At 42.9% G+C, this 27,921-nt stretch overlaps 1 protein-coding gene across 1 annotated transcript; it reads left to right on the forward strand.

Moving 5' to 3' along the window:
- The first annotated feature begins 772 nt into the window (after positions 1-772).
- Positions 773-17,290, forward strand: LOC106585280 (arginine/serine-rich coiled-coil protein 2). Its single transcript, XM_014171334.2, has 10 exons — positions 773-1,101; positions 2,765-2,921; positions 5,309-5,349; positions 10,970-11,139; positions 11,237-11,353; positions 12,509-12,631; positions 15,783-15,862; positions 15,969-16,237; positions 16,391-16,480; positions 16,574-17,290. Exons 1-10 carry the CDS (start codon positions 1,096-1,098, stop codon positions 16,757-16,759), a joined length of 1,239 nt encoding a protein of 412 aa, XP_014026809.1. The 5' UTR covers positions 773-1,095; the 3' UTR covers positions 16,760-17,290.
- Positions 17,291-27,921: the final 10,631 nt, after the last annotated feature.

Below are 27,921 nucleotides of genomic sequence, written 5' to 3' on the forward strand. Positions count from 1 at the left end.
TGTATGGACCTCGCTTTGTGCATGGGGGCATTGTCATGGTGAAACAGTAAAGGGCATTCCCCAAACTGTTGCTACAAATTTGGAAGCACAGAATCGTCTAGAATATTATTGTATGCTGCAGCGTTAAACTTTCCCTTCACTGGAACTAAGGGGCCTAGCCCGAACCATGGAAAACAGCCCCAGACTATTATTCCTCCTCCAACAAACTTTACAGTTGGCATTATGCATTGGGGCAGGTAGCGTTCTCCTGGCATCCACCAAACCCAGAGGGGTGTGAATACTTTCTTAAGGTAATGTATGTATAGTTTATAGTTATAGTTATCGTCCTTGGTGTGGATGGCCCTTAACTTCAAAACCTCTAATAGACAAAACGGCTAAAGTATAAAATTATAAACTGAGTTATGAAGATTGATACAGCTGGACTCACCTCTGTTCTATGAACATACATGAGACTGTCGCACCACCAGTATTTTTCTCACCTCTACAATACAGATGTGGGACAAATGTGATTATGACATTAATACACAACAATTCAAAATCATGCTAAAGACTAACTATTGTCAACATTTATAATTGTACACGTCTGACAATGAATGGCATCTCTAAATATTTGATATACAGCTTTGTGTCTCTGCTTATAAAAGGTTGAAAATATACTTTTTTTTAAAGCAAAGTATACCGCCCCACTGTGGTTTACAATTTGGCGGTAAATTTTGACCTCAAGAGAGATGCAAAACTCTACTTGCTTCCGGAAGCTGTGCAGTGGGACCAAAAAGAGATACGATTATTTAAAACCTCTCTGATAATACTCTAATTAGTTTTACTCATTTTTTGGGACTTTGACGTTGATGAACTAATATAATGGTGTTTGTTTATTTATTTGCGCTCTATAGATTTACGGAAGTCGCTATCAGAACAAGAGGAAGGTAATTCAAATAGCCATTTTCCCCAATATTTGGTATGTGTGCGCACGCGCAAATGGTGATAGTCGTCCAGGTTATAGTTAGCCGCTAGCGAGTAGAAGAAACTGGAAGAACTGGAATAGCACGGAAAGAACAACTCCAATCTAATTTTAGGGAGTTCCTCAAGTGTACCATGACGGTAAGTGTTTACAAAATAACACAGCATACATTACCATCGACTTCATATAATCATTTGTTAACTATTGCTATTTTAAAGATGTTGTTTCATCAAGATGGCGTCTCTCTGCCCGTGGCAGGCATAGCATTAGGAATTACAATACTGTCTAGTGGCAGCCATGTCGACAAGTCAGCGAGTTTAGGTTAGTTAGATAAATTAACTAGCCATCTAAAGATACTTTGGCCTGATAACCGTCATTAGCTAACTATGTTGCTTTTACCAGGAAGGCATGTCGTGTTGATTTTGTAAATAAATGGAAATTCTCCTTCATATAGTTATTGATCAAAGTTTGCTTGCACAGCCGTTACTTAAACCTAGTCAGCTAACGTAAGCTAGACAGCTATCTATGTAATTTAGCAATGCATGAATGAGTGATGTTGTTTTGCCACTTGCAATCTAGCTAATTAATCTCTGTTTAGAACGACCCCCTTCATTCATTAACTGGTTTTGTAGCTCCGGTATGGGCTACGACCTCCCCCTTTATAGGTGTGCAACTTTAACAAACCAGCAGCCCATGGCCATCAGGATCTTCATTGGGTGTATTGGTAGGGTTGGAGCATATACCTGCATTGCCATTACCTGTCCAGGAGAAGGGCTTTTCACTTCTGAGATTGCTTTTTGGGAAACAAATACACAATCTTTAGTGAATCAATGTTAGTGTAAGGGAGGTACAGTGTGTCCAGTTGCGTCGGTGTGACTGACGAGTAACCTTGCCAAAGAAACTTGTTGGGCCTCAGAACTAATGTCTAGGTTGCCTAAACATCACTGTTACCATGGTTACTCTGTGGATACCAGTCTGACAGAAGTCGCTGTAAAAAAAAACAGTCTGTCTCTACAAGCTAGAATATTGAATACAATGATGACATTTTAAATGCACTTCACCGGTTGTCTGTGTTGTTGGTCCTTTTGGTGGTAGGAAGTGTAGATGGGGTAACGACAGGAAAGTGTTGTTTACCTGACTTTTGGCGGCGCCGTTAGGTTCTGTTTGTATTTGCCATCACGTGATGCACAATATGTAAACAATAGCCGAATGTAACAACGTTGTCCTTTATGTAGAAGGTAATCTGAGACAAAGTATCAAATGTTTTTAACCTAAGCATGTTCCCTCGCAATCAGTGGAAGTGCATTCGTTGAACATGGCACCTGTATAACAAAAAACAGTTAGCTAGTAGGAAATTAGTTTCCTAGTTCCGACTTGAACGTAAACGCAGCAATATTGTGTGAATTGTTGAAAATACAAACTGATTTTCAGACCAGCGTACTGAAAGTTGGATTAATAACACTCTTGATATTTTGTCCTAGATTACCTCCTACTTGAGGACAAAATCAGCAGACAACAAAGTACTTTCAAAAGAAGTTTATTCAACAGTCTGACTTGTGATGGGATTGTTCACAAAAAGTGAGCCTACATGTGAGAGTGGAGTCTTCCACTCTCGGGAATTGTAGAGGCTAATGTCTAGGCCTTAGCTCAATGTGTTAACACAGGCTTGAGTCGTCATTCATTTTCCCTTATTAAACCTAGTGGAGGGGACACTGTTTTGTGCTGAAACAGTCATTGCAGATTGCTGCTTTAAAGGACCAATAACTATAAGGTTGAATAGTGTGTGTGTTTTCTTCGATTTAGGCACGTGACGCCGATTCGACTGATTTGCTACCCTTGATGGGCTCTCTTTACACGGACAAAAGAAAACACATTATGGAATCATCCAAATCGCCCAGAAGCTCAAAACACCACCATTCACGATCGAGGTCACGCTCCAGGGACCGAAAGCGCAAATCAAGTAAGTTAAATGCACTGAATTTGGTAATGCATAATGTTTGTAGCTTGAGTTAACACATTCAGGTCACTTGGTAGGTCACACATCCATCTTCAGATGCCAGGCCAACTGGTCATGGCATTTGTTTTGAGATAAGTTTAGGGACAGAGCTGTAACTTGTTGACAGAAAAGACAGAAATAGTCAAGTGCAACAGGTGACTCATCAGAGGCAACCCTAGCCCAGGTTCTAGACTGAGTGGAACTCGGGTCTAGTTGTATAACATATACCCACCTTGTGTGTTATTTCCCGACCTGTGACCGTGTTCGGATTGGGAATGCGCCGTTTGCATCACCGAACAATGCCCAATAAATAATTAAATCCAGTTGTTTGGTTGACATCCGTGTTTGATTTGGGGAGGGGGGATACAATCGAGTAGCTGGATTTCATATTTTCTTTTGCACTGCTAGGTAGTGTAAGGGATGCCAGTTTAATAAAACTGTCTTCTGACTATGATATACAGTCGTAGCCAAAAATTGAGAATGACACAAATATTAATTTTCACAGTCTGCTGCCTCAGTTTGTATGATGGAAATTTGCATATACTCCAGAATGTTATGAAGAGCGATCAGATGAATTGCAAAGTCCCTCTTTGCCATGGAAATGAACTGAATCCCCAAAAAACATTTCCACTGCATTTCAGCCCTACCACAAAAGGACCAGCTGACATCATGTCAGTGATTCTCTCGTTAACACAGGTGTGAGTGTGAACGACGACAAGGCTGGAGATCACTCTGTCATGCTGATTGAGTTCGAATAACAGACTGGAAGCTTCAAAAGGAGGGTGGTGCTTGGAATCACTGTTCTTCCTCTGTCAATCATGGTTACCTGCAAGGAAACACGTGCCGTCATCATTGCTTTGCACAAAAAGGGCTTCACAGGCAAGGATATTGCTGCCAGTAAGATTGCACCTAAATCAACCATTTATCGGATCATCAAGAACTTCAAGGGGAGCGGTTCAATTGTTGTGAAGAAGGCTTCAGGGCGCCCAAGAAAGTCCAGCAAGCGCCAGGACCGTCTCCTAAAGTTGATTCAGCTGCGGGATCGGGGCACCACCAGTACAGAGCTTGCTCAGGAATGGCAGCAGGCAGGTGTGAGTGCATCTGCACGCACAGTGAGGCAAAGACTTTTGGAGGATGGCCTGGTGTCAAGAAGGGCAGCAAAGAAGCCACTTCTCTCTGGGAAAAGCATCAGGGACAGACTGATATTCTGCAAAAGGTACAGGAATTGGACTGCTGAGGACTGGGATAAAGTCATTTTCTCTGATGAATCCCCTTTCCGATTGTTTGGGGCATCCGGAAAAAAAGCTTATCCGGAGAAGACAAGGTGAGCGCTACCATCAGTCCTGTGTCATGCCAACAGTAAAGCATCCTGAGACCGTTCATGTGTGGGGTTGCTTCTCAGCCAAGGGAATGGGTTCACTCACAATTTTGCCTAAGAACACAGCCATGAATAAAGAATGGTACCAACACATCCGCCGAGAGCAACTTCTCCCAACCCTCCATGAACAGTTTGGTGACAAACAATGCCTTTTCCAGCATGATGGAGCACTTAGCTATCACTCTTGCCTTGTGGCAAAGTGGCTCGGGGAACAAAACATTGATATTTTGGGTCCATGGCCAGGAAACTCCCCAGACCTTAATCCCATTGAGAACTTGTGGTCAATCCTCAAGAGGCGGGTGGACAAACAAAAACCCACAAATGCTGACAAACTCCAAGCATAGATTATGTAATAATGGGCTGCCATCAGTCAGGATGTGGCCCAGAAGTTAATTGACAGCATGCCAGGGCAGATTGCAGAGGTCTTGAAAAAGAAGGGTCAACACTGCAAATATTGACTCTGCATCAACTTAATGTAATTGTTAATAAAAGCTTTTGACACTTATGAAATGCTTGTAATTATACTTCAGTATTCCATAGTAAAATCTGCCCAAAAATATCTAAAGACACTGAAGCAGCAAATTTGTGGAAATTAATATTTGTCATTCTCAAAACTTTTGGCCACAACTGTACAGTACCAGACAAAAGTTGACACACCTACCCATTCAAGGGTTTTTCTTTAAAATAGTAAAAATATACATTGTAAAATAATGAAGACATCAAAACTATGAAATAACACATGGAATTATGTAATAACCAAAAAAGTGTAAAACAAATCAAAATATATTTGAGATTCTTCAAAGTATTTCTATGAACTTGCATTTCTATGTGAATTTGGTCAGGTCACCCCAAAAAGTGACATTGCGGCTTTAACTGTGTATATGACGGCGTGCGCTCCAGGGCTAAGGCAACCCTAATTTGAAGGTGCAATAGAATTGGTCACTGTTCTCACCAATCCGTTTTACTTTTACAGGTGATAAAAAGCACAGACGAAGTCGGAGCAGGAGCAAAGAGGTAACTAATATTAGTTCATTTTAGTGAACTAAAAGTACAGCATTGTCACCATCTTGAATGTCGTTAGTTTTTTTGTCTTAGATCATGGTAAGTACCAAACAACAGTGTAGGCTATTTCACCTGAATCAAAGTTTAAGAGATTAAGATGGGCATGGAATTAATTCAATTGAAGAAGAGAGAAATATTTTTTTATTTACATGAACTTATTCTTCTTGGACATCTGTCACTAAGTGTAGCCGTCCATACTAGATGGTGAAGATTGAATATGTAGGATATTTTTCTTTTGAATAAATCCTGTGTGTAGACCACATGATAACATTTCTACAATAAATCATACTCAGCGTGCTAAAGCACGAAGAGACACTGAACTGAAGACGCTGCTGACATAGCAAAATTATATGTCTACTACTCGGACAGGTAACTATCAGCCATTCAAATTCATACTTGCCTCCTAGAATTAAGAAAATAAAGGAAATTACAGCCTTTTACTGGGTTCAATTCAAGCTGCATTGTTATTACAATTACTCAAAGACAAACAGTCTGCTGGCAGTAACCTTATTAATCCAATTCATTCTTAGCCTGCCTTTTGAAAGCTGCACTTGTAGATGGGGAAGGGAATGTAGTGTTACATGAACTAAAACGAAGGTATTAAAGCTGTCTCTCAGATCTACGGTAACCTACATTGAGTTTAAGGTTTTTAATACATGTACCTACGTTATATATTTGAAACAAAACTAAGTAGAAGTGGCTGTACTTACTTGGTGCACTTGAGTAGGTGGTGGACATGACAAAACGTATGCACTATAAGTTGGATCTACTAGTCTAAATACACTGAACAAAAATATAAATTCAACATGTAAAGTGTTGGTCCCATGTTCCATGAGCTGATATAAAAGATCCCAGAAATGTTCCATATGCGCAAAAAGTTTATTTCTCTCAAATTTTGTGCACAAATTTGTTTGCATCCCTGTTAGTGAGGATTTCTCCTTGGCCAAGATAAGCCATCCTCCTGACAGGTGTGGCATGTCAAGATCATTGCACAGGTATATCTTATGCTAGGGACAATTTAAAGGCTGCTCTAAAATGTGCAGTTTTGTCACACAACACAATGCCACAGATGTTTTGAGGGAGCATACAATTGGCATGCTGACTGCAGGAATGTCCACCAGCGCTGTTGCCAGATAATTCAATGTTAATTTCTCTACAATAAGCCGCCTCCAGCGTCATTCCAGAAAACTTGGCAGTACATCCATCCAGCCTTGCAACCGCAGACCATGTGTATGGCGCCGTGTGGGCGAGCGGTTTGCTGATGTCAACACTGAACAGCGTGCCCCATGGTGGGGTTATGGTATGGGAAGGCATAAGCTACGGACAATGAACACACTTGCATTTTATCGATGGCAATTTGAATGCACAGACACTGGCGAGACCCTGAGGTCCATTTTCGTGTCATTCATCCTCCGCCATCACCTCATGTTTCAGCATGACAATGCACGGCCCCATGTCGCAAGGATCTTTTCCATGGCCTGCATACTGACCAGACATCACCCATTGAGCACATTTGGGATGCTCTGGATCAACGTGTACTACAGCGTATTCCAGTTCCTGCCAATATTCAGCAACTTCGCACAACCATTGAAGAGGAGTGGGACAACGTTACACAGGCCACAATCAACAGTCCGATCAACTCTTTGCGGAGATGTGTCGCGCTGCATGAGACAAATGGTGGTCACACCAGATACTGACTGCTTTCCTTATTCACGCCCATACATTTTTTTTTTTAGGTCTTTGTGACCAATAAATGCATATCTGTATTCCCAGTCATGTAAAATCCATAGATTAGGGCCTAATGAATTAAATTGACTGATTTCGATATGAACTGTAACTCTTAATTTCAATTACTGCGTTTTTATATTTTTGTTCAGTATACATTGGAGTTGGAGGGCAATTCATTGAAACCTTTCTCTCCAGTTAGCCTATCAAGCTCCTTCGAGCCGTTTTATACTTCTGACATTCAGTGCATTCAGAAGTGATTCAGACCCCTTGACTTTTTCACATTTTGTTACGTATGAGCCTTAAAGTGTGTGGTATGTGTATATAAACTCAGCAAAAAAAAAGCTACGTCCCTTTTTCAGATCCCTGTCTTTCAAAGATAATTCGTAAAAATCCTAATAACTTCACAGATCTTCATTGTAACGGGTTTAAACACTGTTTCCCATGCTTGTTCAATGAACCATAAACAATTAATGAACATGCATCTGTGGAATGGTCGTTAAGATACTAACAGCTTACAGACGGTAGGAGCACATTTGGTCACAGTTATGAATACATAGGACACTAAAGAGGCCTTTCTACTGACTCTGGAAAAACACCAAAAGAAAGATGCCCAGGGTCCCTGCTCATCTGCATGAATGTGCCTTAGGCATGCTGCAAGGAGGCATGAGGACTGCGGATGTGGCAAGGGCAATAAATTGCAATGTCTGTACTGTGAGACGCCTAAGACAGCGCTACAGGACGGACAGCTGATAATCCTCGCAGTGGCAGACCACGTGTAACAACACCTGCACAGGATTGGTACATCCAAACATCACACCTGCGGGACAGGTACAGGATGGCGGCAACAACAACTGCCCGAGTTACACCAGGAATGCACAATCCCTCCTTCAGTGCTCAGACTGTCCGAAATAGGCTGAGACAGGCTGGACTGAGGGCTTGTAGGCCTGTTGTAAGGCAGGTCCTCACCAGACATCACCGGCAACAACGTCGCCTATGAGCACAAACCCACTGTCGCTGGACCAGACAGGACTGGCAAAAAGTGCTCTTCACCGACGAGTCACGGTTTTGTCTCACCAGGGGTGATGGTCGGATTCGCGTTTATCGTCGAAGGAATGAGCGTTACACCGAGGCCTGTACTCTGGAGCGGGATCGATTTGGAGGTGGAGGGTCCATCATGGTCTGGGGCGGTGTGTCACAGCATCATCGGACTGAGCTTGTTGTCATTGCAGGCAATCTCAACGCTGTGCGTTACAGGGAAGACATCCTCCTCCCTCATGTGGTGCTCATCCTGACTTGACCCTCCAGCATGACCATGCCACCAGCCATGCTGCTTGTTCTGTGCGTGATTTCCTGCGAGACAGGAATGTCAGTGTTCTGCCATGGCCAGCGAAGAACCCGGATCTCAAATCTGGTGCAGTCCATGAGGAGGAGATGCACTGCCATACTTAATGCAGCTGGTGGCCACACCAGATACTGACTGACTTTTGATTTTGACCCCCCCCCTTAGTTCAGGGACACATTATTCCATTTCATTTAGTCAAATGTCTGTGGAACTTGTTCAGTTTGTCATAACATATTTACATATGTTAAGTTTGCTGAAAATAAACGCAGTTGACAGTGAGGACATTTCTTTTTTTTGCTGAGTTTATATAGAAAAATCACCAAACTACACACAACGCAAACGCAAAACCAGGTTTTAGACATTTTTTGAGAATGTATAAAAAAAAAAACGTTTTACATAAGTATTCAGACCCTTTACTCAATACTTTGTTGAATCACCTTTTGATACCGAATAAGACTCGAGTCTTCTTCGCTATGACTCTACAAGCTTGGCACACCTGTATTTGGGGAGTTTCTCCCATTCTTCTCTGCAGATCCTCTCAAGCGCTGTCAGGTTGGATTGGAAGCGTTGCTGAACAGCTATTTTCAGGTCTCTCCAGAGATGTTTGATCGGGTTCAAATCCAGGCCCTGGCTGGGCCACTCAAGGACATTCAGAGGCTTGTCCCAAATCCACTCCTGCATTGTCTTGGCTGTGTGCTTAGGGCTGTTGTCCTGTTGGAAGGTGATCCTTTGCCCCAGTCTGAGGTCCTGGGCGCTCTGGAGCAGTTTTTCATCAAGGATCTCTCCTGTACTTTGCTACGTTCATCTTTGCCTCGATCCTGACTAGTCTCCCAGTCCCTGCCTTTGAAAAACATCCCCACAGCATGATGCTGCCACCACCATTCTTCACCATAGGGATGGTGCCAGATTTCATCCAGATCTGACGCTTGGCATTCAGGCCAGAGAATCTTTAGGCAAACTCCAAGCGGGCTGTCATGTGCCTTTTACTGTGGAGTGGCTTTCATCTGGCCACTCTATTGTGAAGGCCTGAGTGCTGCAACGATGGGAAAACCTTCCAGAAGGACAACCATTGTTGTAGAAAATATTAAATCAAATACTTCTCAGATACAGGAGCTTGTAAATTCAATTTGACTTTATTACGAAAGTAACAGAAGCCGAGCAATTCCATGGAAAAACTGCCTCATTCTTAGTGCTTGGCTTTTATACAGTTTTACCCTTACATAACATCGTCACTCCACTTTACGAATCACGTTGTCTTACTTAGTTTCCGTTCTCTTATTATCTCAGATATTGGGGCATAGATTCTATTAGTGGCTTGACATGCATACCCCTTAGCTAATGTTCCTGTCCAAAGGTCTTCAAGTTCAGACCTATATTGTCTGTATGATTAACCCATGTGCGTGTCCAGTAGCCTTCACAAGATCAGACATGTCCCAGACCAGACGCGTCTTGTTAGTCTACCTTGCCTCATCTACACAGATTCTGCTTATGTTCTGTTTTTTTACATGTCCAATGGTCAATTCGATGTTGATCCAGCTTTATACAGTCACATGGGCTTCAGCCTTCATTCTGCTTACAAATGTCTAATATTTAAACTTTTATTGATTATTCTATCTACTTCAAAGAGAACAGTATTGGTACTGAGAATCATCAGATGACTGGGAAGTCTCCTACACCATCGCCACAGAGGAACTCTAGAGCACGGTCAGAGTGACCATCGGGTTCTTGGTCACCTCCCTGACCAAGGCCCTTCTCCCCCGATTGCTTAGTTTGGCCGGGCGGCCAGCTCTAGGAAGAGTCATGGTGGTTCCGTACTTCCTACATTTAAGAATGATGGAGGTCACTGTGTTCTTGGGGACCTTCAATGCTGCAGACATGTTTTTGGTACCCTTTCCCAGATCTGTGCCTCGACACAATCGTGTCTCTGAGCTCTACGGACAATTCCTACGAACACATGGCTTGGTTTTTGCTCTGACATGCACGGTCGACTATGGGACCTTTTATATAGACAGGTGTGTGCCTTTTCTAAATCATGTCCAATCAATTGAATTCACCACAGGTGGACTCCATGTTTCTTCAAGTTGAAGAAACATCCAAAGGATGATCAATGGAAACAGGATGCACCTGAGCTCAATTTCGAGTCTCATAGCAAATGGTCTGAATACTTTTGTAAATTAGGTATTTCAGTTTTAAATTTGCTAAAATTTCCACACCTGTTTTTGCTTTGTCATTATGGGGTATTGTGTGTAGATTGATGATAATTTGTTTTATTTAATCAATTTTAGAATAAGGATGTAACATAACAAAATATGGAAAAAGTCAAGTGGTCGGAATACTTTCTGAAAGGCACTGTATGGTCGGTCGGTTTCTGGTGATAAGTCAAAATCTGTCTGAAATGAGCAAGAGTTCTCAACATGCTTTGGTATTTTCTGTATCAAACCGTTGTACTAACGCTCTTTGTTGCACTATTTTCCTGAAAGAGACAACTTCTTCTTAAAACAGGCACGAAGGAGGGACTCTGAGAAGCCATCAAAATCTCACAGCAAGTCGGATGAGCAGCCGGAGCAGACTGAGAGGGGCAGGGAGAGACTTTCTGCAGAGAATGGGGAGGAGCGACACCGGCGCAAAGACAAGAAGGGACGGAGCCACTCCAGGTCACACTCACGGGACAGGTGGGTCTAGGTTCATGGAGATGGTACATGCTGTCTTGATATGTATTGAGACTAGTAACCGTGAACTGGGGAGCATTTTGTTTTCACACTGTTTTAGACGTCATCGCAGCAGAAGTCGGGACAAACGGAGATCGCGGTCCCCGCGGGAGAAGAAGAAGAGGGCCAGCTCCCGGTCGGGTTCAAAGACCAAACACCGCCACAGGAGCAAAAGCAGGTGGGTTTCTCTTGCTACTCTCCCTACTATTCTCTGTGTTTGTCTTTGGTAACTAGGGATGTGACAAATGTAAAAAAAAAAAAAAATCTTAACATTTTTAAACTGGCCTTTATTTGGGGAGAAATGCTAGGGGGCATTCATACATTTTTACAATATAGCCCATTTTGACTTTGTGTCTGTGGTAACTAGTGGAAACCCTACCAGACAGCACTCACCTTACTGCTGTCCCCCACCCACTCAGCAATGATGGTATTAATGCCGTTTTAGGTTCTCTGTTGTGTGCCGCGCCTCCATGTTGTCAGTACGTGCTTCATGTTCCACTTCTCATCAGTTTGATGGCTCGTTGCAATGATGTATAACCAACCGCATGCTCTTAGACATCCAACAATCTGTTAATGCCACGTATTGCGTTTGAGAGCTCGCGCTTTGTACTTGCGTAGCAATCGCCATACAGTTTCTCTATCAGGGCTGTCACGGTTTTTCGACATGGCGTCTTGTAGTCTGGTTCTAGATATGTCATTAGGGGGTTTTGAATCTGACATCCTCTACCATTGACAATGGCTGCATATCAACAGTAATAATTTCTGTCATCAGCGCTGTGATTTTCTTTCTCATTCCCTAATCACACTGCTACCAGCAACGGGTTGAGTCTCATGGTGACTCCCTTTCAGCATTGCACCTGTTCTGCCACTGTAGCTCAATTCTACCACAAAGTTTGCATTTCATCACCTTCTCATTTATCTTCTCAAAGTATTGCCATGCAGGACTTTGCTGCTGTCACTTCCCTGTCTCACTCTGCCATTTTTCCAAATGTTAACGACGATGATGTGCGGAGCTCTTTATATCCATGGCAAATAATTTAAAAGCTTAATATCTCCTAACGTTACAGCATTGTTGCATTAGGTAATTGTTACTTTTTCCGATGATGGTCAGGACCTGTTGGTGGTAGTTTTGTGATGACTACACTGTGGTTGTCATTTTGTTTAAAAAGAAAATAGTTTCGGGTAGGGATTTTTTTCTATATGTTTACACATTCACACCCCTATTGGTAACCACTCCTGTGTGCCTAATGTTTGCACCTCTGTCAGTTTGTAACCGTGTGTGTGAGAATGTATATCTTTCTGTTGATCTTGAAATGCTATGATGTCTCTTTAGGGAGCGGAAGAAGAAGACTGATAAGGTGCGCAGAAAAGAGAAGAGTCGTAGCAGGTCTGTGAGCCCCCCGGCTTTCCGGGGCAGAAACACTGCCATGGACGCACAGGAGGCGCTGGCCAGAAGGTACTGCAGTGGCTTAGAGGAACTGTGACCTGAAGATTTGTTTGTTGAGTGTCTGTGAGGTTTAATGTCACGTGCACCAGTACAGTGAAATTCCTTTCTTAAAAACTCCAAACCCAACAATGCAGTAATCAAAAGCAATGGTGCACTAAAAATAACATCAGAACAAAAACACACCAGAAATGGAAATAAGAACACAAGAAGGTAAGTAGCTATATACAGGGTCAGTTCCAATACCATATTTAAAATGCGCAGGGATACTGGAGTGATCGAGCTAGATATGTACAGTGCATTCGGAAAGTATACAGACCCCTTACCCTTTTCAATATTTTATTACGTTACAGCCTTATTCTAAAATGTATTAAATAAAAATCCTCAATCTACACACACAATGCACCGTAATGACAAAGCGAAAACAGGTGTTTAGACATTTTTGCTAATTTATTTAAAAAAAATAAAACATACCATATTTACATAAGTATTTCGACCCTTTGCTATGAGAATCGGAATTGAGCTCAGGTGCATCCTGTTTCCATTGATCATCCTTGAGATGTTTCTACAACTTGATTGGAATCCACCTGTGGTAAATTCAATTGATTGGACATAATTTAGAAAGGCACACACCTGTCTATATAAGGTCCCACAGTTGACAGTGCATTTCAGAGCAAAAACCAAGCCATGAGGTCGAAGGAATTCTCTGTAGAGCTCCTAGAAGGGTACCAAAAACATTCTGCAGCATTGAAGGTCCCCAAGAACACAGGAGCATCCATTCTTAAATGGAAGAAGTTTGGAACCACCAAGACTCTTCCTAGAGCTGGTCGCCTGTTCAAACTGAGCAATCGGGGGAGAAGTGCCTTGGTCGGGAAGGTGACCAAGAACGTGATGGTCACTCCGACAGAGCTCCAGAGTTCTTCTGTGGAGATGGGAGAACCTTCCAGAAGGACAACCTGCTCAACATCCTTGATGTTTCTACAACTTGATTGGAGTCCACCTGTGGTAAATTCAAATAATTGGACATGATTTGGAAAGGCACACCTGTCTATAACACTCCACAAATCAGACCTTTATGGTAGAATGGCCAGACAGAAGCCACTCCTCATAAGTCACATGACAGCCCGCTTGGAGTTTGCCAAAAGGCACCTAAAGGACTCTAACCATGAGAAACAAGATTGAACTGTTTGGCCTGAATTCCTAGCATCACATCTGGAAGAAACCTGGCACCATCCCTACGGTGAAGCATGGTGCTGTGGGTATGTTTTTCAGCAATAGGGACTGGGAGACTAGTTAGGATTGAGGGAAAGCTGAACGGAGCAAAGTACAGAGAGATCCTTGATGGAAAACATGCTTTAGATTGCCCCAGTCTGAGATCCTGAGCAAAGGTTCACCTTCCAACAGGACAACCCTAAACACACAGCCAAGACAACGCAGGAGTGGCTTCAAGACAAGTCTCTGAGGGGCCCAGCCAGAGCCCGGACTTGAACCTGATCGAACATCTCTGGAGAGACCTGAAAATAGCTGTGCGGCGACACTCCCCATTCAACCTAACAGCTTGAAAGGATCTGCAGAGAAGAATGGGAGAAACTCCCCAAATACAGGTGTGCCAAGCTTGTAGCGTCATACCTAAGACGACTCAAGGCTGTAATCGCTGCCAAAGGGGCTTCAACAAAGTATTGAGTAAATGGTCTGAATACTTGTGTAAATGTGATATTTGCGTTTTTATTTAATTATTTTTGCTTTTTCATGATGGTATATTGTGTGTAGATGAGGGGGGGGAAATAATTGAATCAATTTTAGAAGAAGGCTGTAAACGTAACAAAATGTGGAAAAGTCCAGGGGTCTGAATACTTTCCGAATGCACTGTACATAGGACTAATTTGTTGTATTACTTGTGAGGCAAAGCTGAGTGAGCTTAATATTATTTAAATAATGTACCTTACTGAAGGCCTGCATCTGTTCAGTCTGAGGGGAGTGAGGGAGCAGCGTTGAGGCTGCATCTCATCCGACTCACCGTCCCTCCGCTCTCCCTCCCTCCACTGAGAAAAGGGGACAGACTTCCAGCTGATGGTGTAACTCAAGAGTCTGTACATTATTTCTGCCTCGTGCAGCAATTCATGTCACTCCTATGACAAGAGAAAGTGAAATATTCCTTCATATGGGGAAAAAGAACACACAACCCGCTAATAATAACAGCGCGAGCTTAACGGAACATTTTGCTTTACTCATTCACTGCTGCTGCAGTGCTGGTTATCGCTTGACTGGAATTAAGGTAAATGCTCATTTTTATGGTTTATAAAAGTGTGTATATAGTGTTGAATAACAACTTAGTCAATAAAACAGCAGCTCTTTGCTCTATTCATTGAGTCTCATAGTCACCTCACAGTATTAACTTTGGTGTGCGTTTGAGTCTTCTTTTTACAGTCTATGGCCAGCTGTAGGCCTATAGGTGCGTTTAATTAAAAAATAAATACCTCAAGGCTTTATCGTTGGGTTTTCTACAGAAATGTTTGGTGATCGACTAGGAATGCTTTGGAGATCGACCAGTCGATTGCGATCGACTGGTTGGTGACCACTGGTCTAGGATGATGGAGTTGTGTGGATAACCAGCCTCAAAGCACTTCATGATTACAGTTGTGAGTGCTACAGGGCGGTGGTGGTCATTGTGGCATGAAGCCTTAGTTCTTGGGAACAGACATTATGGTAGTGGGATTTCAGACAGGGGACAAGGAGAGATTGAACATGAATATGCCTGCCAGCTGATCTGCACATGCTCAGAGAACGCGCCCTGGAATGCCGTCCAGCCCTGCGGCCTTGTGAGTGTTGACCCGATTGACCTTACTCATGTCGGCCTCAGAGCGAGCTCTCCCAGTCCTCTGGGTCGGTGTGGGTGCTTGCGCATGGTAGCGTGTTATTGTCTACGCATCCATAAAATGCATTGAGTTTAGCTGGAAGAGAGGCATCGTTGGGCATATCACAGTTGGGTCTTCCCCTGGCACATGCATTGGAACCTGTGTAGTATGATTCCGCCTTATTCCTATATTGCTTGTTTGACTGCGTGGAGGTCGTATCAGGACTTCTTGTACTTGTTAAAGTAGCGGACAATCTGCTCTAAAGCCTGGCTGACATATGAACACTCTTTACTTGCCTCTATCTCCAGGTTGGAAAGGGCAAAGAAACTGCAAGAGCAGAAAGAAAAGGAGATTTTGGAGAAACAGCAGCATCAGGAGGTACCTGCAGGTGAGACGCTCTCCTCGGCCATCAATTACACCTACAAAAAATGTAATCTGTGAGTAAAACCATAGAAACGGGTCACTAACATAGACCCACTTTTTTGCATTTCTAGTTCCAGCTCCCCTGCTGTCTGACACAGTAGTAGTTGCTGCTGCAGCTGCTACCAACCCTGTCCTCAATGTGGCAGCTCTCCTGGCCTCAGGGACCCAGGTCACGCCTCAGATCGCCATGGCAGCGCAGATGGCAGCCCTACAAGCTAAAACCTTAGCAGAGACTGGCATTGCTGTGCCCAGTTATTACAATCCCTCTGCTGTCAACCCCATGAAGTTTGCCGAGCAGGAGAAGAAAAGGAAGAAGCTCTGGCAGGGAAAGAAGGAAGGGGTAAGATTTTATGCTATGTAGTGAAATACGTAGAGCACTGGTTATTTGATGGAGCAGATTATCTTTTCTTTGTAACATCCGGAATGTAGAACTAGTAGAATGGTGGTATGATTGTTGCAACTTACTAATAAATGAAAATTGTTTGTTTTGAAGGACAAGTCACAGACAGCTGAGTTGTGGGAGAAGCTGAACTTCGGAAATAAGGACCAAAATGTTAAATTTCGTAAACTGATGGGCATCAAAGTATGTATAACGGAGTCCTTTTATTTTCCGATTTGTGTGTGTTGAATGGTGCAGAGCCTTGCATTTCTAACACTGTGGTTTCTGTCCTGTCAGGGGGAAGAGGAAGGCGAGGCCTCAAAGCCACTCAATGACGAAGGCCTGAAGACCCTGCAGCAGCAGGAGGAGATGTTCCATAACCTGGACGTTCAGTATGAGATGGCTAGGTCCCAGACCCACACTCAAAGAGGCATGGGACTAGGCTTCGGCTCTTCATTCTCACGGGGCATGGACACCATCTAATGCCAAACCATGCACTGGCTTGCCCTTGCTTTCTTTCTCATTGGTCTCTCCACTCACAGCTAGCACTCAAGATTGCATGGATGTTGTTGCATTGGATCTGTCATTTTATTTAGAAACAATCTCACGTCTTTTAAACATTCTCATGTAAATAGATGCTGAGTTTTCCTCAGTGTACATCTTTTCAGAATTATGCAATAGTTTAATGACTGATACTGGCTGGATTTAGATTTCTGTTTGAGAAATGTGATTGCATATTTGTTTTTTTACAAAAAATGTATATATTTTGGATGGTTTGAAATGGAACATTATGTAGATCAAGTAAAATTATTCTGTTTATGTTCATTTACCAAGATTCTTTACAAATTGATCTGAATCCTAATCTCAATATGTTGTGTTATCTTCTTTGTTTCCTTTCTACTGAATGGAAATGGAAAAGAGTGGATCATATTACTAAGATGTCGACCAGGCATCTGATGGTTTCATGGAAAGAATGAACAATAAACTTACATATGTTCTTGAAATGAAAGTCAATTTGTGTTGAAGTGGTCCCAGGAGTTTGTTTTGGCTGTAAATGCTTTTTACACAGTAACAAAAATGATGTTGGTGTAACAAACATTAATTTCCAAAGGGTCTTTGCTGAGAGAGGATGCATACAACACTGATTAATTAACACTGGAACATGAATGGTAAAATACACACTAAGGCTTAATCTGGAAATGGCTAATGCTCAAAGATTTGAAGTCCATTAACAACAAATTACATGACTGCTTTTGAGGACATGGATCAGGCTCAATTATTGACAAATAATTTAAGAAAATGCCTCTGAACAATAGCCTGGTGAAATATCAATTGTAAATTACATTTTGTGATCTCAAACACTGTGGTAAAATTCATCAAGCAGTCCCAAATGTTCTCTAATGTAATTTCTGGTGCAGTTAGGATTCATGTCTCTGGAGCCCACTTTTTGTACTAGGCTAAATCCTACTTGCATATTAGTAAAATGTCATTAAGGTAACAATATTTCTACTTGAGTAGGATATTTCAGTACTCTTTCCACCCCTGCATGACTCCAACTGCCTGTCTTTATACTGTATATTTAAAAATGACCACTTGTGGTATCCAGTGAAATCACACCCTTTTGGTTCCTGTGAGGGGGTCTAGTCAAATCGGCTTTAGTGATCCAGAAACAACAGGGAACACTACAGGAGTACACTACAGACTATTGAGATGGAATTGGAACAGATTAAATATGAACTGGTCTTTTCATAACCTACATGATCTGTGTATACTGAGGTTAACTTGGAATTATTGAATATGGAATGACTTAAAACTGTCACACCCGACTCAGCTTTCATTGTTAACAAAATGTATGTCACCATGTACAGTTATGCATGGTTTTGAAAAATTGCCACGGCTGGTGAATTTAAATGTATTTCAGTGTATTGTACTGTGGATATCATAAGGTGAATGCACCAATTTGTAAGTCGCTCTGGATAAGAGCGTCTGCTAAATGACGTAAATGTAAATGTAACGTAAATGTTGTACATAACTATATAGTCTGAGATTAGAGGAGGCAGTCTGCTCTAGATAGATGGTCATTATGGACCATGTCAAATGTAGCCTGAAATCCAGTCTGTCTGTGCTAACGTTACACTCCTTGCTGGTCCTGTTTGGCATGACAAGAACTGTCAAGGGGTGGAATGTTAGCACAACTGGAGTTCAGGCTAAACAGACTGGATTTCAAGCTATGTCAAATTGTCCTTGGGTTTCAACTGTACTGTGGCTACATGACAATCCTTCTACTGTCAACCCATGAAGTTTGCAGAGCAGGAGAAGAAAAGGAAGAAGCTCTGGCAGGGAAACAAGGAAGGGGTAAGATTTTATGCTATACAGAGAATGTAGTCCAATACGTAGAGCACTGGTTATTTGATGGAGCAGATTATATTTACTTTGAAATTGTCCAGTTTCAACTTAAAAAATATATATTTTATAGCACCAATATGCAAAACAAATCTTAATGTTTAATGTTAGCCGGGTAATTATTAAATGAGATGCCATCAGCCAAAACTTCCAGGGGTGATGCGGGGCACTTGTTATTTGTTTGGAATGAAACAGTCTTCTTTAGGTACATAGTTACAATATGGTGACAATTTAATAACATCAAATAAAAAAATAGCAGCTTGGTAATGTTTCTGTATTGGTGTATGGGACACTTAGAGAAGTGTGTTATGCTTGTATGGTACAACAAAAAGACATCTATACACAATGTATTTTAATTTTTTTATAAACAAAATACATTATATGCAGTGCAGTTGTCAGTTATCACGGGTTAATGTTGAAGTGATGGAATCTAGGCCCGTGTAACATAGACCAGCACAGGCTCATTTCGATCATTGTATCCTGTGTTTAAAGTTGTCCAATTTGGATTTGTTATGAAAGGTCTGATGGGATTTCAATCCTTTGTCCTCTCACTGTGTACCGTAACATGCTGACCACACCGGCCACGCATGTTGATTTTGTCCATCCACACCAGATACGATCATCACCCGCAGCTTAAAATAGCAAAACAAACTGTGAATCAACTATATTAAAGTTGCAATATGCAGAAATCACTCTGCCATTTCCTATTTTCTAAAATTTGAAAAGTGTCAAGAGAATTTTCAATCCCAATGATGATAACTAAACAATCATTTAAGCTTTGACTAATTCCCCGAGGTTTGTAAGACCCTGGGTTTAATAATAATTAGGCAAAGTCTCAGATTCTGCAAAAGGTTTGTAGTAGTTTATTCAGAGAACGTTCTGAGGTCAAAAATGCACAGTCATTTTATAACTCTCACCCCCACCTACGCACACGCACACACACACACCACTTTTCTACCAGCCTTGGCAGTTTCTCGCCGTTCCTCTCCTCTCCAGATTAGAGAGGCCTTGGAAGGGCCCTTTTTCCTGTTATCAGTTTTCAGAGTCATAACATAGTCATCACATAGTCTTATAATTCTATTACATTTCACATAGTCTTATACGTTTCAAGGTGGAATTCTTTAGTCATTACTTTAAACATATAAATTCCTTTATCAAATAGTTCACCTTACTTCAGTTTATGTGACAAAAGAACCAATGTATGGCGTAAAGCCCCTGTGACACCAGGTGTGGGCAACTTTCAGGTAGAAAAGAAAACCATCAGGCTCCGGATGTAACCGATGTGAAATGGCTAGTTTGTTAGCGGTGGTGCGCACTAATAGCGTTTCAAGTGGGTGACGTCACTCGCTCTGAGACCTGAAGTAGTTGTTCCCCTTGCTCCACAAGGGCTGCGGCTTTCGTGGCGCGATGGGTAACGATACTTCGTGGGAGTAACCTTGTAGGTAGACTACAAGGTTAATTGAAGTTTTAATATTGTAGAGGACTTAGATGAGAAGAACTTTGATGCAGCCACATGTAAGCTACAGTGCCACTTCCTATTCAGATAGGATGTCATTTTTAAACGTACATTTATTTATATGTTTTTATCATTATTGTATATCATTGTCAGCCTATTTATTCATCAAAACCAGTTCTATAATCTATCTATCTATCACTATAGGCATACTATTTTTCCTCTCAACAGTATAGGCCAAGGCTCCTCTCTCACTCTCTCTCTCTCCTCAGCAGCAGGCACACGTGCACTCAAGGCGTGAGAGAATGGTGCTGAAGTGCGAATTCAGGGTGTAGACAATAATAGACAGCCAATCCTGGACATTATGGCCAGCTACAATTTTAACAGCTGGCTATTAGCTGGCAATTTGACCTACCGGCTAAGGGGAACCCTGGCGCATCAGAATTGTGTTTCCATTAAATTGACTTGATGTCATTAATATTTTTTATCTGACGTGTGGGCTACTTTACTCTCATAAAAAGGTTGGATGGGAACCTGGTTAATGCCAAGCCATTTTGAGAATGGTGAAATTTATATTTTGGATGAACGTGTTCAGGCCTACAGGAGAATTTTTAAGTACCCTAATCAGATTAAAACATGGTGACTGGTTGTGTTTATGACACATATAAAAGGTAATACATTTTAAAAGTTAAATGATAAATATTTAGCCCAAATTGAAGTGTTGGGTTCCAAATGCGCAAAGAATAGCTGCTCGAATTGGAAAGGTGGCAGAGTGTGTGTTAAGTATTCCTGAATAACTAGGCCTGCTTTCCTGAATAACTGGGTCTGCCGGGAGCATATGTAGCCACATTTTTGTCGTTATTCAAATTACATTTTCAATGCAGCCTAGAGTAGAATTTTGTACTCGCTTGAAAACAATAAAATGCAAGTATTCATTGCATTGTGGTGTTGTTCTATGCTAGTTTAGGTAGGATAATTGTAGTGTCCCTAACAAGATCAATAGGGGAGCTTTTTGAGCTGTGTGTCTCATGCCTTCACTGTTCTTTCATGCACAATGATGCACCTGGCCTCTCCACTGCCTATTTGTTCTTGTGGATTCATATTACAATTGATGCAGCTTTAAATGCTTTTATATGTGGCATGATTGCTAGTTAGCCTATTGCAGATCTGGACAAACTATCCACCTACCACAATTGTCACTATGAATGGTGGATGGAGTGCCGGATAGACCGTTAGACTGGTAAAGTATAGTGACCTGTGGTATAGTAAAAGTTAGCACATGGAAAAGCATAGTGCATAAGGAAAGTACCAAAACACCTTGATATAGGGGAACCACATGCAAGTAGATGAGGAAATTTGTCTAGGAAGGAAGAAATTATATAGTAACACCTGCAAATAGTGAATGTAAACCAGTGGAAAAACAACATACTACCCTCCCCTGTGCCCAATAAAAAAACACCCATCCCCCAGTAAATTGCGATCTGTCCCTTATCATTTCCAACATTTGGTAGGCCATATTATAATTTCTGACATTTGGTAGGCCATTTGTTTGTCAACTATAGTTAGATACACGCAGCTTATCTTCTGTCATAACTTGTTGCCCCAGAAGACTATAAAGTAGTGCTCACAAGAATAATGTTTTACATGATAGAATGAATGCATAAGTAATCTACACTGAACAAAAATATAAACGCAACATGCAACAATTTCAAAGCTTTTTCAATTTAAATAAATTCATTAGGCCCTAATCTATGGATTTCACATGACTGGGAATACAGATAGGCATCTGTTGGTCACAGATAACTTAAAAAAAGGTAGGGGCGTGAATAAGAAAAGCAGTCAGTATCTGGTGTGACCACCATTTGTCTCATGCAGCGCGACACATCTCCTTCGCATAGAGTTCATCAGGCTGTTGATTCTGGCCTGTGGAATGTTGTCCCACTCCTCTTCAATGGCTGTGTAAAGTTGCTGGATATTGGCGGGAACTGGAACACGCTGTCTTACATGTCCATCCAGAGCATCCCAAACATGCTCAATGGGTGACATGTCTGGTGAGTATGCAGGCCATGGAAGAAGTGGGACATTTTCAGCTTCCATGAATTGTATAAAGATTCTTGCGACATGGGGCCATGCTTTATCATGCTGAAACATGAGGTGATGGCGGCAGATGAATGACGACAATGGGCCTCAGGATCTCGTCTCTGTATTTCTGTTCATTCAAATTGCCATCTATACAATGCAATTGTGTTCGCTGTCCGTAGCTTATGATTGCCCATGACATCTGCCTGGAACAGTTGAACTCGGGATTCATCTGTGAAGAGCACACTCTTCTTCAGCGTGCCAGTGGCCATTGAAGGTGAGTACCTGCCCAATGAAGTCGGTTACGATGCCAAACTGCAGTCAGGTCAAGACCCTGGTGAGGACGACGAGCACGCAGATGAGCTTCCGTGAGATGGTTTCTGACAGTTTGTTCAGAAATTCTTCAGTTGTGCAAACCCACAGTTTCATCAACTGTCAGGGTGGCTGGTCTCACATTATCCCACAGGTGAAGAAGCCTAATGTGGAGGTCCTGGACTGGCGTGGTTACACATGGTCTGTGATTGTGTGGCCGGTTGGATGTACTGACAGATTCTCTAAACAACTTTGGAGGTGGCTTATGGTAGAGAAATGAACATTCAATTCTCTGGCAACAGCTCTGGTGGACATTCCTGCAGTCAGCATGTCAACTGCACGCTCCCTCAAAACTTGAGACATCTGTGGCATTGTGTTGTGTGACAAAACTGCACATTTTAGAGTGGCCTTTTATTGTCCTCAGCATAAGGTGCACCTGTGTAATGATCATGCTGTTTAATCAGCTTCTGAATATGCCACACCTTTCAGGTGGATGGATTATCTTGGCAAAGGAGAAATGCTCACTAACAGGGATGTAACAAATTTGTGCACAATTTGAGAAAAATAAGAATTTTGTGCGTATGGAAAACATCTGGGATCTTATATTTCAGCTCATGAAACATGGGACCAACACTTTACATTCGTTTATATTTTAGTTCAGTTTAGTTAACACCTGTAAAGCTGTCTGTTTCCTTTAGGGACAAGGGAGAAAACACAAAACCAGTGGAAATATTGGTATTGTGCAAAAATGTTTTACATTTTAGTCATTTAGCAGACGCTCTTATCCAGAGCGACTTACAGTAGTGAATGCATACATTTCATACATGTTTTCTCTGTACTGGTCCCCCATGGGAATCGAACCCACAACCCTGGCGTTGCAAACACCATGCTCTACCAACTGAGCCACACGGGACCAAAATGTCATCAGTTTGACCAGTTTTAAGGAAATGAAAAGCTGAGAAAACTTGGGTGCATGTTTTATGTGGTTGAAATACTGTCTGCTTGCATAACAAGTGTCAAAGATAAGACAGACACGCATTCACATTTTCTCAAGTGATGCTGAAAGAAAGATTTCATATTTCTCCACTCCTGTTCCCGAGACAAAATTAACATTTGTTGTATCATTTTACTGCAGTTAATATTATTTTACGCTACATGTGAAATTGTATAGGCCTACAGTCAGTGTCCATATTTCAGTTACTATTCCATTTAACCCATATGAATTTAAATTAGGAATATTCTGTTTATTCATGGTTACAGGGATACTTGTAAGCAGGATAACATTTACATTTACATTTAAGTCATTTAGCAGACGCTCTTATCCAGAGCGACTTACAAAATGGTGCATTCACCTTATGATATCCAGTGGAACAACCACTTTACAATAGTGCATCTAAATCTTTTAAGGGGGGGGGTTAGAAGGATTGCTTTATCCTATCCTAGGTATTCCTTAAAGAGGTGGGGTTTCAGGTGTCTCCGGAAGGTGGTGATTGACTCCGCTGTCCTGGCGTCGTGAGGGAGCTTGTTCCACCATTGGGGTGCCAGAGCAGCGAACAGTTTTGACTGGGCTGAGCGGGAACTGTGCTTCCTCAGAGGTAGGGGGGCCAGCAGGCCAGTGGTGGATGAACGCAGTGCCCTTGTTTGGGTGTAGGGCCTGATCAGAGCCTGAAGGTATGGAGGTGCCGTTCCCTTCACAGCTCCGTAGGCAATCACCATGGTCTTGTAGCGGATGCGAGCTTCAACTGGAAGCCAGTGGAGAGAGCGGAGGAGCGGGGTGACGTGAGAGAACTTGGGAAGGTTGAACACCAGACGGGCTGCGGCGTTCTGGATGAGTTGTAGGGGTTTAATGGCACAGGCAGGGAGCCCAGCCAACAGCGAGTTGCAGTAATCCAGACGGGAGATGACAAGTGCCTGGATTAGGACCTGCGCCGCTTCCTGTGTGAGGCAGGGTCGTACTCTGCGAATGTTGTAGAGCATGAACCTACAGGATCGGGTCACCGCCTTGATGTTAGTGGAGAACGACAGGGTGTTGTCCAGGATCACGCCAAGGTTCTTAGCACTCTGGGAGGAGGACACAATGGAGTTGTCAACCGTGATGGCGAGATCATGGAACGGGCAGTCCTTCCCCGGGAGGAAGAGCAGCTCCGTCTTGCCGAGGTTCAGCTTGAGCTGGTGATCCGTCATCCACACTGATATGTCTGACAGACATGCAGAGATGCGATTCGCCGCCTGGTTATCAGAAGGGGGAAAGGAGAAGATTAATTGTGTGTTGTCTGCATAGCAATGATAGGACAGACCATGTGAGGATATGACAGAGCCAAGTGACTTGGTGTATAGCGAGAATAGGAGAGGGCCTAGAACAGAGCCCTGGGGGACACCAGTGGTGAGAGCGCATGGTGCGGAGACAGATTCTCGCCACGCCACCTGGTAGGAGAGACCTGTCAGGTAGGACGCAATCCAAGCGTGGGCCGCGCCGGAGATGCCCAACTCGGAGAGGGTGGAGAGGAGGATCTGATGGTTCACAGTATCAAAGGCAGCAGATAGGTCTAGAAGGATGAGAGCAGAGGAGAGAGAGTTAGCTTTAGCAGTGCGGAGAGCCTCCGTGACACAGAGAAGAGCAGTCTCAGTTGAATGCCCAGTCTTGAAACCTGACTGATTAGGATCAAGAAGGTCATTCTGAGAGAGATAGCAGGAGAGCTGGCCAAGGACGGCACGTTCAAGAGTTTTGGAGAGAAAAGAAAGAAGGGATACTGGTCTGTAGTTGTTGACATCGGAGGGATCGAGTGTAGGTTTTTTCAGAAGGGGTGCAACTCTCGCTCTCTTGAAGACGGAAGGGACGTAGCCAGCGGTCAAGGATGAGTTGATGAGCGAGGTGAGGAAGGGGAGAAGGTCTCCGGAAATGGTCTGGAGAAGAGAGGAGGGGATAGGGTCAAGTGGGCAGGTTGTTGGGCGGCCGGCCGTCACAAGACGCGAGATTTCATCTGGAGAGAGAGGGGAGAAAGAGGTCAAAGCACAGGGTAGGGCAGTGTGAGCAGGACCAGCGGTGTCGTTTGACTTAGCAAACGAGGATCGGATATCGTCAACCTTCTTTTCAAAATGGTTGACGAAGTCATCCGCAGAGAGGGAGGAGGGGGGGAGGATTCAGGAGGGAGGAGAAGGTAGCAAAGAGCTTCCTAGGGTTAGAGGCAGATGCTTGGAATTTAGAGTGGTAGAAAGTGGCTTTAGCAGCAGAGACAGAAGAGGAGAATGTAGAGAGGAGTGAGTGAAAGGATGCCAGGTCCGCAGGGGAGGCGAGTTTTCCTCCATTTCCGCTCGGCTGCCCGGAGCCTTGTTCTGTGAGCTCGTAGTGAGTCGTCGAGCCACGGAGCAGGAGGGGAGGACCGAGCCGGCCTGGAGGATAGGGGACAGAGAAAATCAAAGGATGCAGAAAGGGAGGAGAGGAGGGTTGAGGAGGCAGAATCAGGAGATAGGTTGGAGAAGGTTTGAGCAAAGGGAAGAGATGATAGGATGGAAGAGGAGAGAGTAGCGGGAGAGAGAGAGCGAAGGTTGGGACGGCGCAATACCATCCGAGTAGGGACAGAGTGAGAAGTGTTGGATGAGAGCAAGAGGGAAAGGATACAAGGTAGTGGTCAGAGATTTGGAGGGGAGTTGCAATGAGATTAGTGGAAGAACAGCATCTAGTAAAGATGAGGTCAAGCATATTGCCTGCCTTGTGAGTAGTGGGGGAAGGTGAGAGGGTGAGGTCAAAAGAGGAGAGGAGTGGAAAGAAGGAGGCAGAGAGGAATGAGTCAAAGGTAGACGTGGGGAGGTTAAAGTCACCCATAACTGTGAGAGGTGAGCCATCCTCAGGAAAGGAACTTATCAAGGCGTCAAGCTCATTGATGAACTCTCCAAGGGAACCTGGAGGGCGATAAATGATAAGGATGTTAAGCTTGAAAGGGCTGGTAACTGTGACAGCATGGAATTCAAATGAGGAGATAGACAGATGGGTCAGGGGAGAAAGAGAGAATGTCCACTTGGGAGAGATGAGGATTCCAGTGCCACCACCCCGCTGGCTCGATGCTCTAGGGGTATGCGAGAACACGTGGGCAGACGAAGAGAGAGCAGTAGGAGTAGCAGTGTTATCTGTGGTAATCCATGTTTCCGTCAGCGCCAGGAAGTCTAGGGACTGGGGGTAGCATAGGCTGAGATGAACTCAGCCTTGTTGGCTGCAGACCGGCAGTTCCAGAGGCTGCCGGAGACCTGGAACTCCACGTGGGTCGTGCGCGCTGGGACCACCAGGTTAGAGTGGCAGCGGCCACGCGGTGTGAAGCGTTTGTATGGCCTGTGCAGAGAGGAGAGAACAGGGATAGACAGACACATAGTTGACAAGCTACAGAAGTGTTGTTTCTTGTATTATTGTCTCCTGTGTCTTTAGAGAACTGTTTCACTTTGATATCCTTTTTCTTCTGTCCTGATTTTCTCTTTCTTTTCTTCTGTTAACCTCTATGGGCTAGGTGGGACGCTAGCGTGCCACCCGTGGTGCACTCCATCAACAGCAGGTGCATTTTAAGAGCGGCAAATTTGAATCCAAATAAATGTCAAAATTCAAATTTTTCAAACATACAACTATTTTACACCCTTTGAAAGATAAACATCTCCTTAATCTAACCACATTTTACGATTTCAAAAAGGTTTTACGGCGAAAGCATAAATTTAGAGTATGTTAGGACAGTACATTTACAAGAGTTGTGTGTAATGTTTTGTCAATTCAAAGACAGGGTCACCAAAACCATAAAACCAGCTAAAATGATGCACTAACCTTTTACAATCTCCATCAGATGACACTCCTAGGACATTATGTTAGACAATGCATGCATTTTTAGTTCTATCAAGTTCATATTTATATCCAAAAACAGCGTTTTACTATGGCATTGATGTTGAGGAAATCGTTTCCCTCCAATAACCGGCAGTCAAGTCAGTACCACAAATTAAATAATTAAAATTAGAAAACATTGGTAAAATATTATATTGTCATTTAAAGAATTATAGATTTACATCTCTTGAACGCAATCAACTTGCCAGATTTAAAAATAACCTTACTGGGAAATCACACTTTGCAATAATCTGAGCACTGCGCCCAGAAAAATACGCGTTGCGATACAGACTAGACGTCATGTTGGGGAGATCTAAAATCGAAAATACTATGTAAATAATCCATTACATTATAACAAAGGTGCATGTAAACAGTTTATCCCGAATACGACCTTAAGCGGGATATGAGCTACTATCCCTAAAACTGTGCGCATATAAACGTGGTCACTATATCCAAATATCTGTTTTTATGGCGTCCCTTGAACATGTGGCATAAAACAACCAATCAACGCTCTTGCGTGATTAAGTTTTGACCTCTGAACTC

This window comes from Salmo salar, chromosome ssa24 (genome assembly GCF_905237065.1).
Source record: "Salmo salar chromosome ssa24, Ssal_v3.1, whole genome shotgun sequence".
Taxonomy (NCBI): Eukaryota; Metazoa; Chordata; class Actinopteri; order Salmoniformes; family Salmonidae; genus Salmo; species Salmo salar.

Coding starts and splice junctions, on each gene's coding strand:
- LOC106585280 (XM_014171334.2), top strand. Junction 5,350..10,969: donor GTCGGAGCAGGAGCAAAGAG/GTAACTAATATT, acceptor TTCTTAAAACAG/GCACGAAGGAGGGACTCTGA. Junction 15,863..15,968: donor GCATCAGGAGGTACCTGCAG/GTGAGACGCTCT, acceptor TTGCATTTCTAG/TTCCAGCTCCCCTGCTGTCT.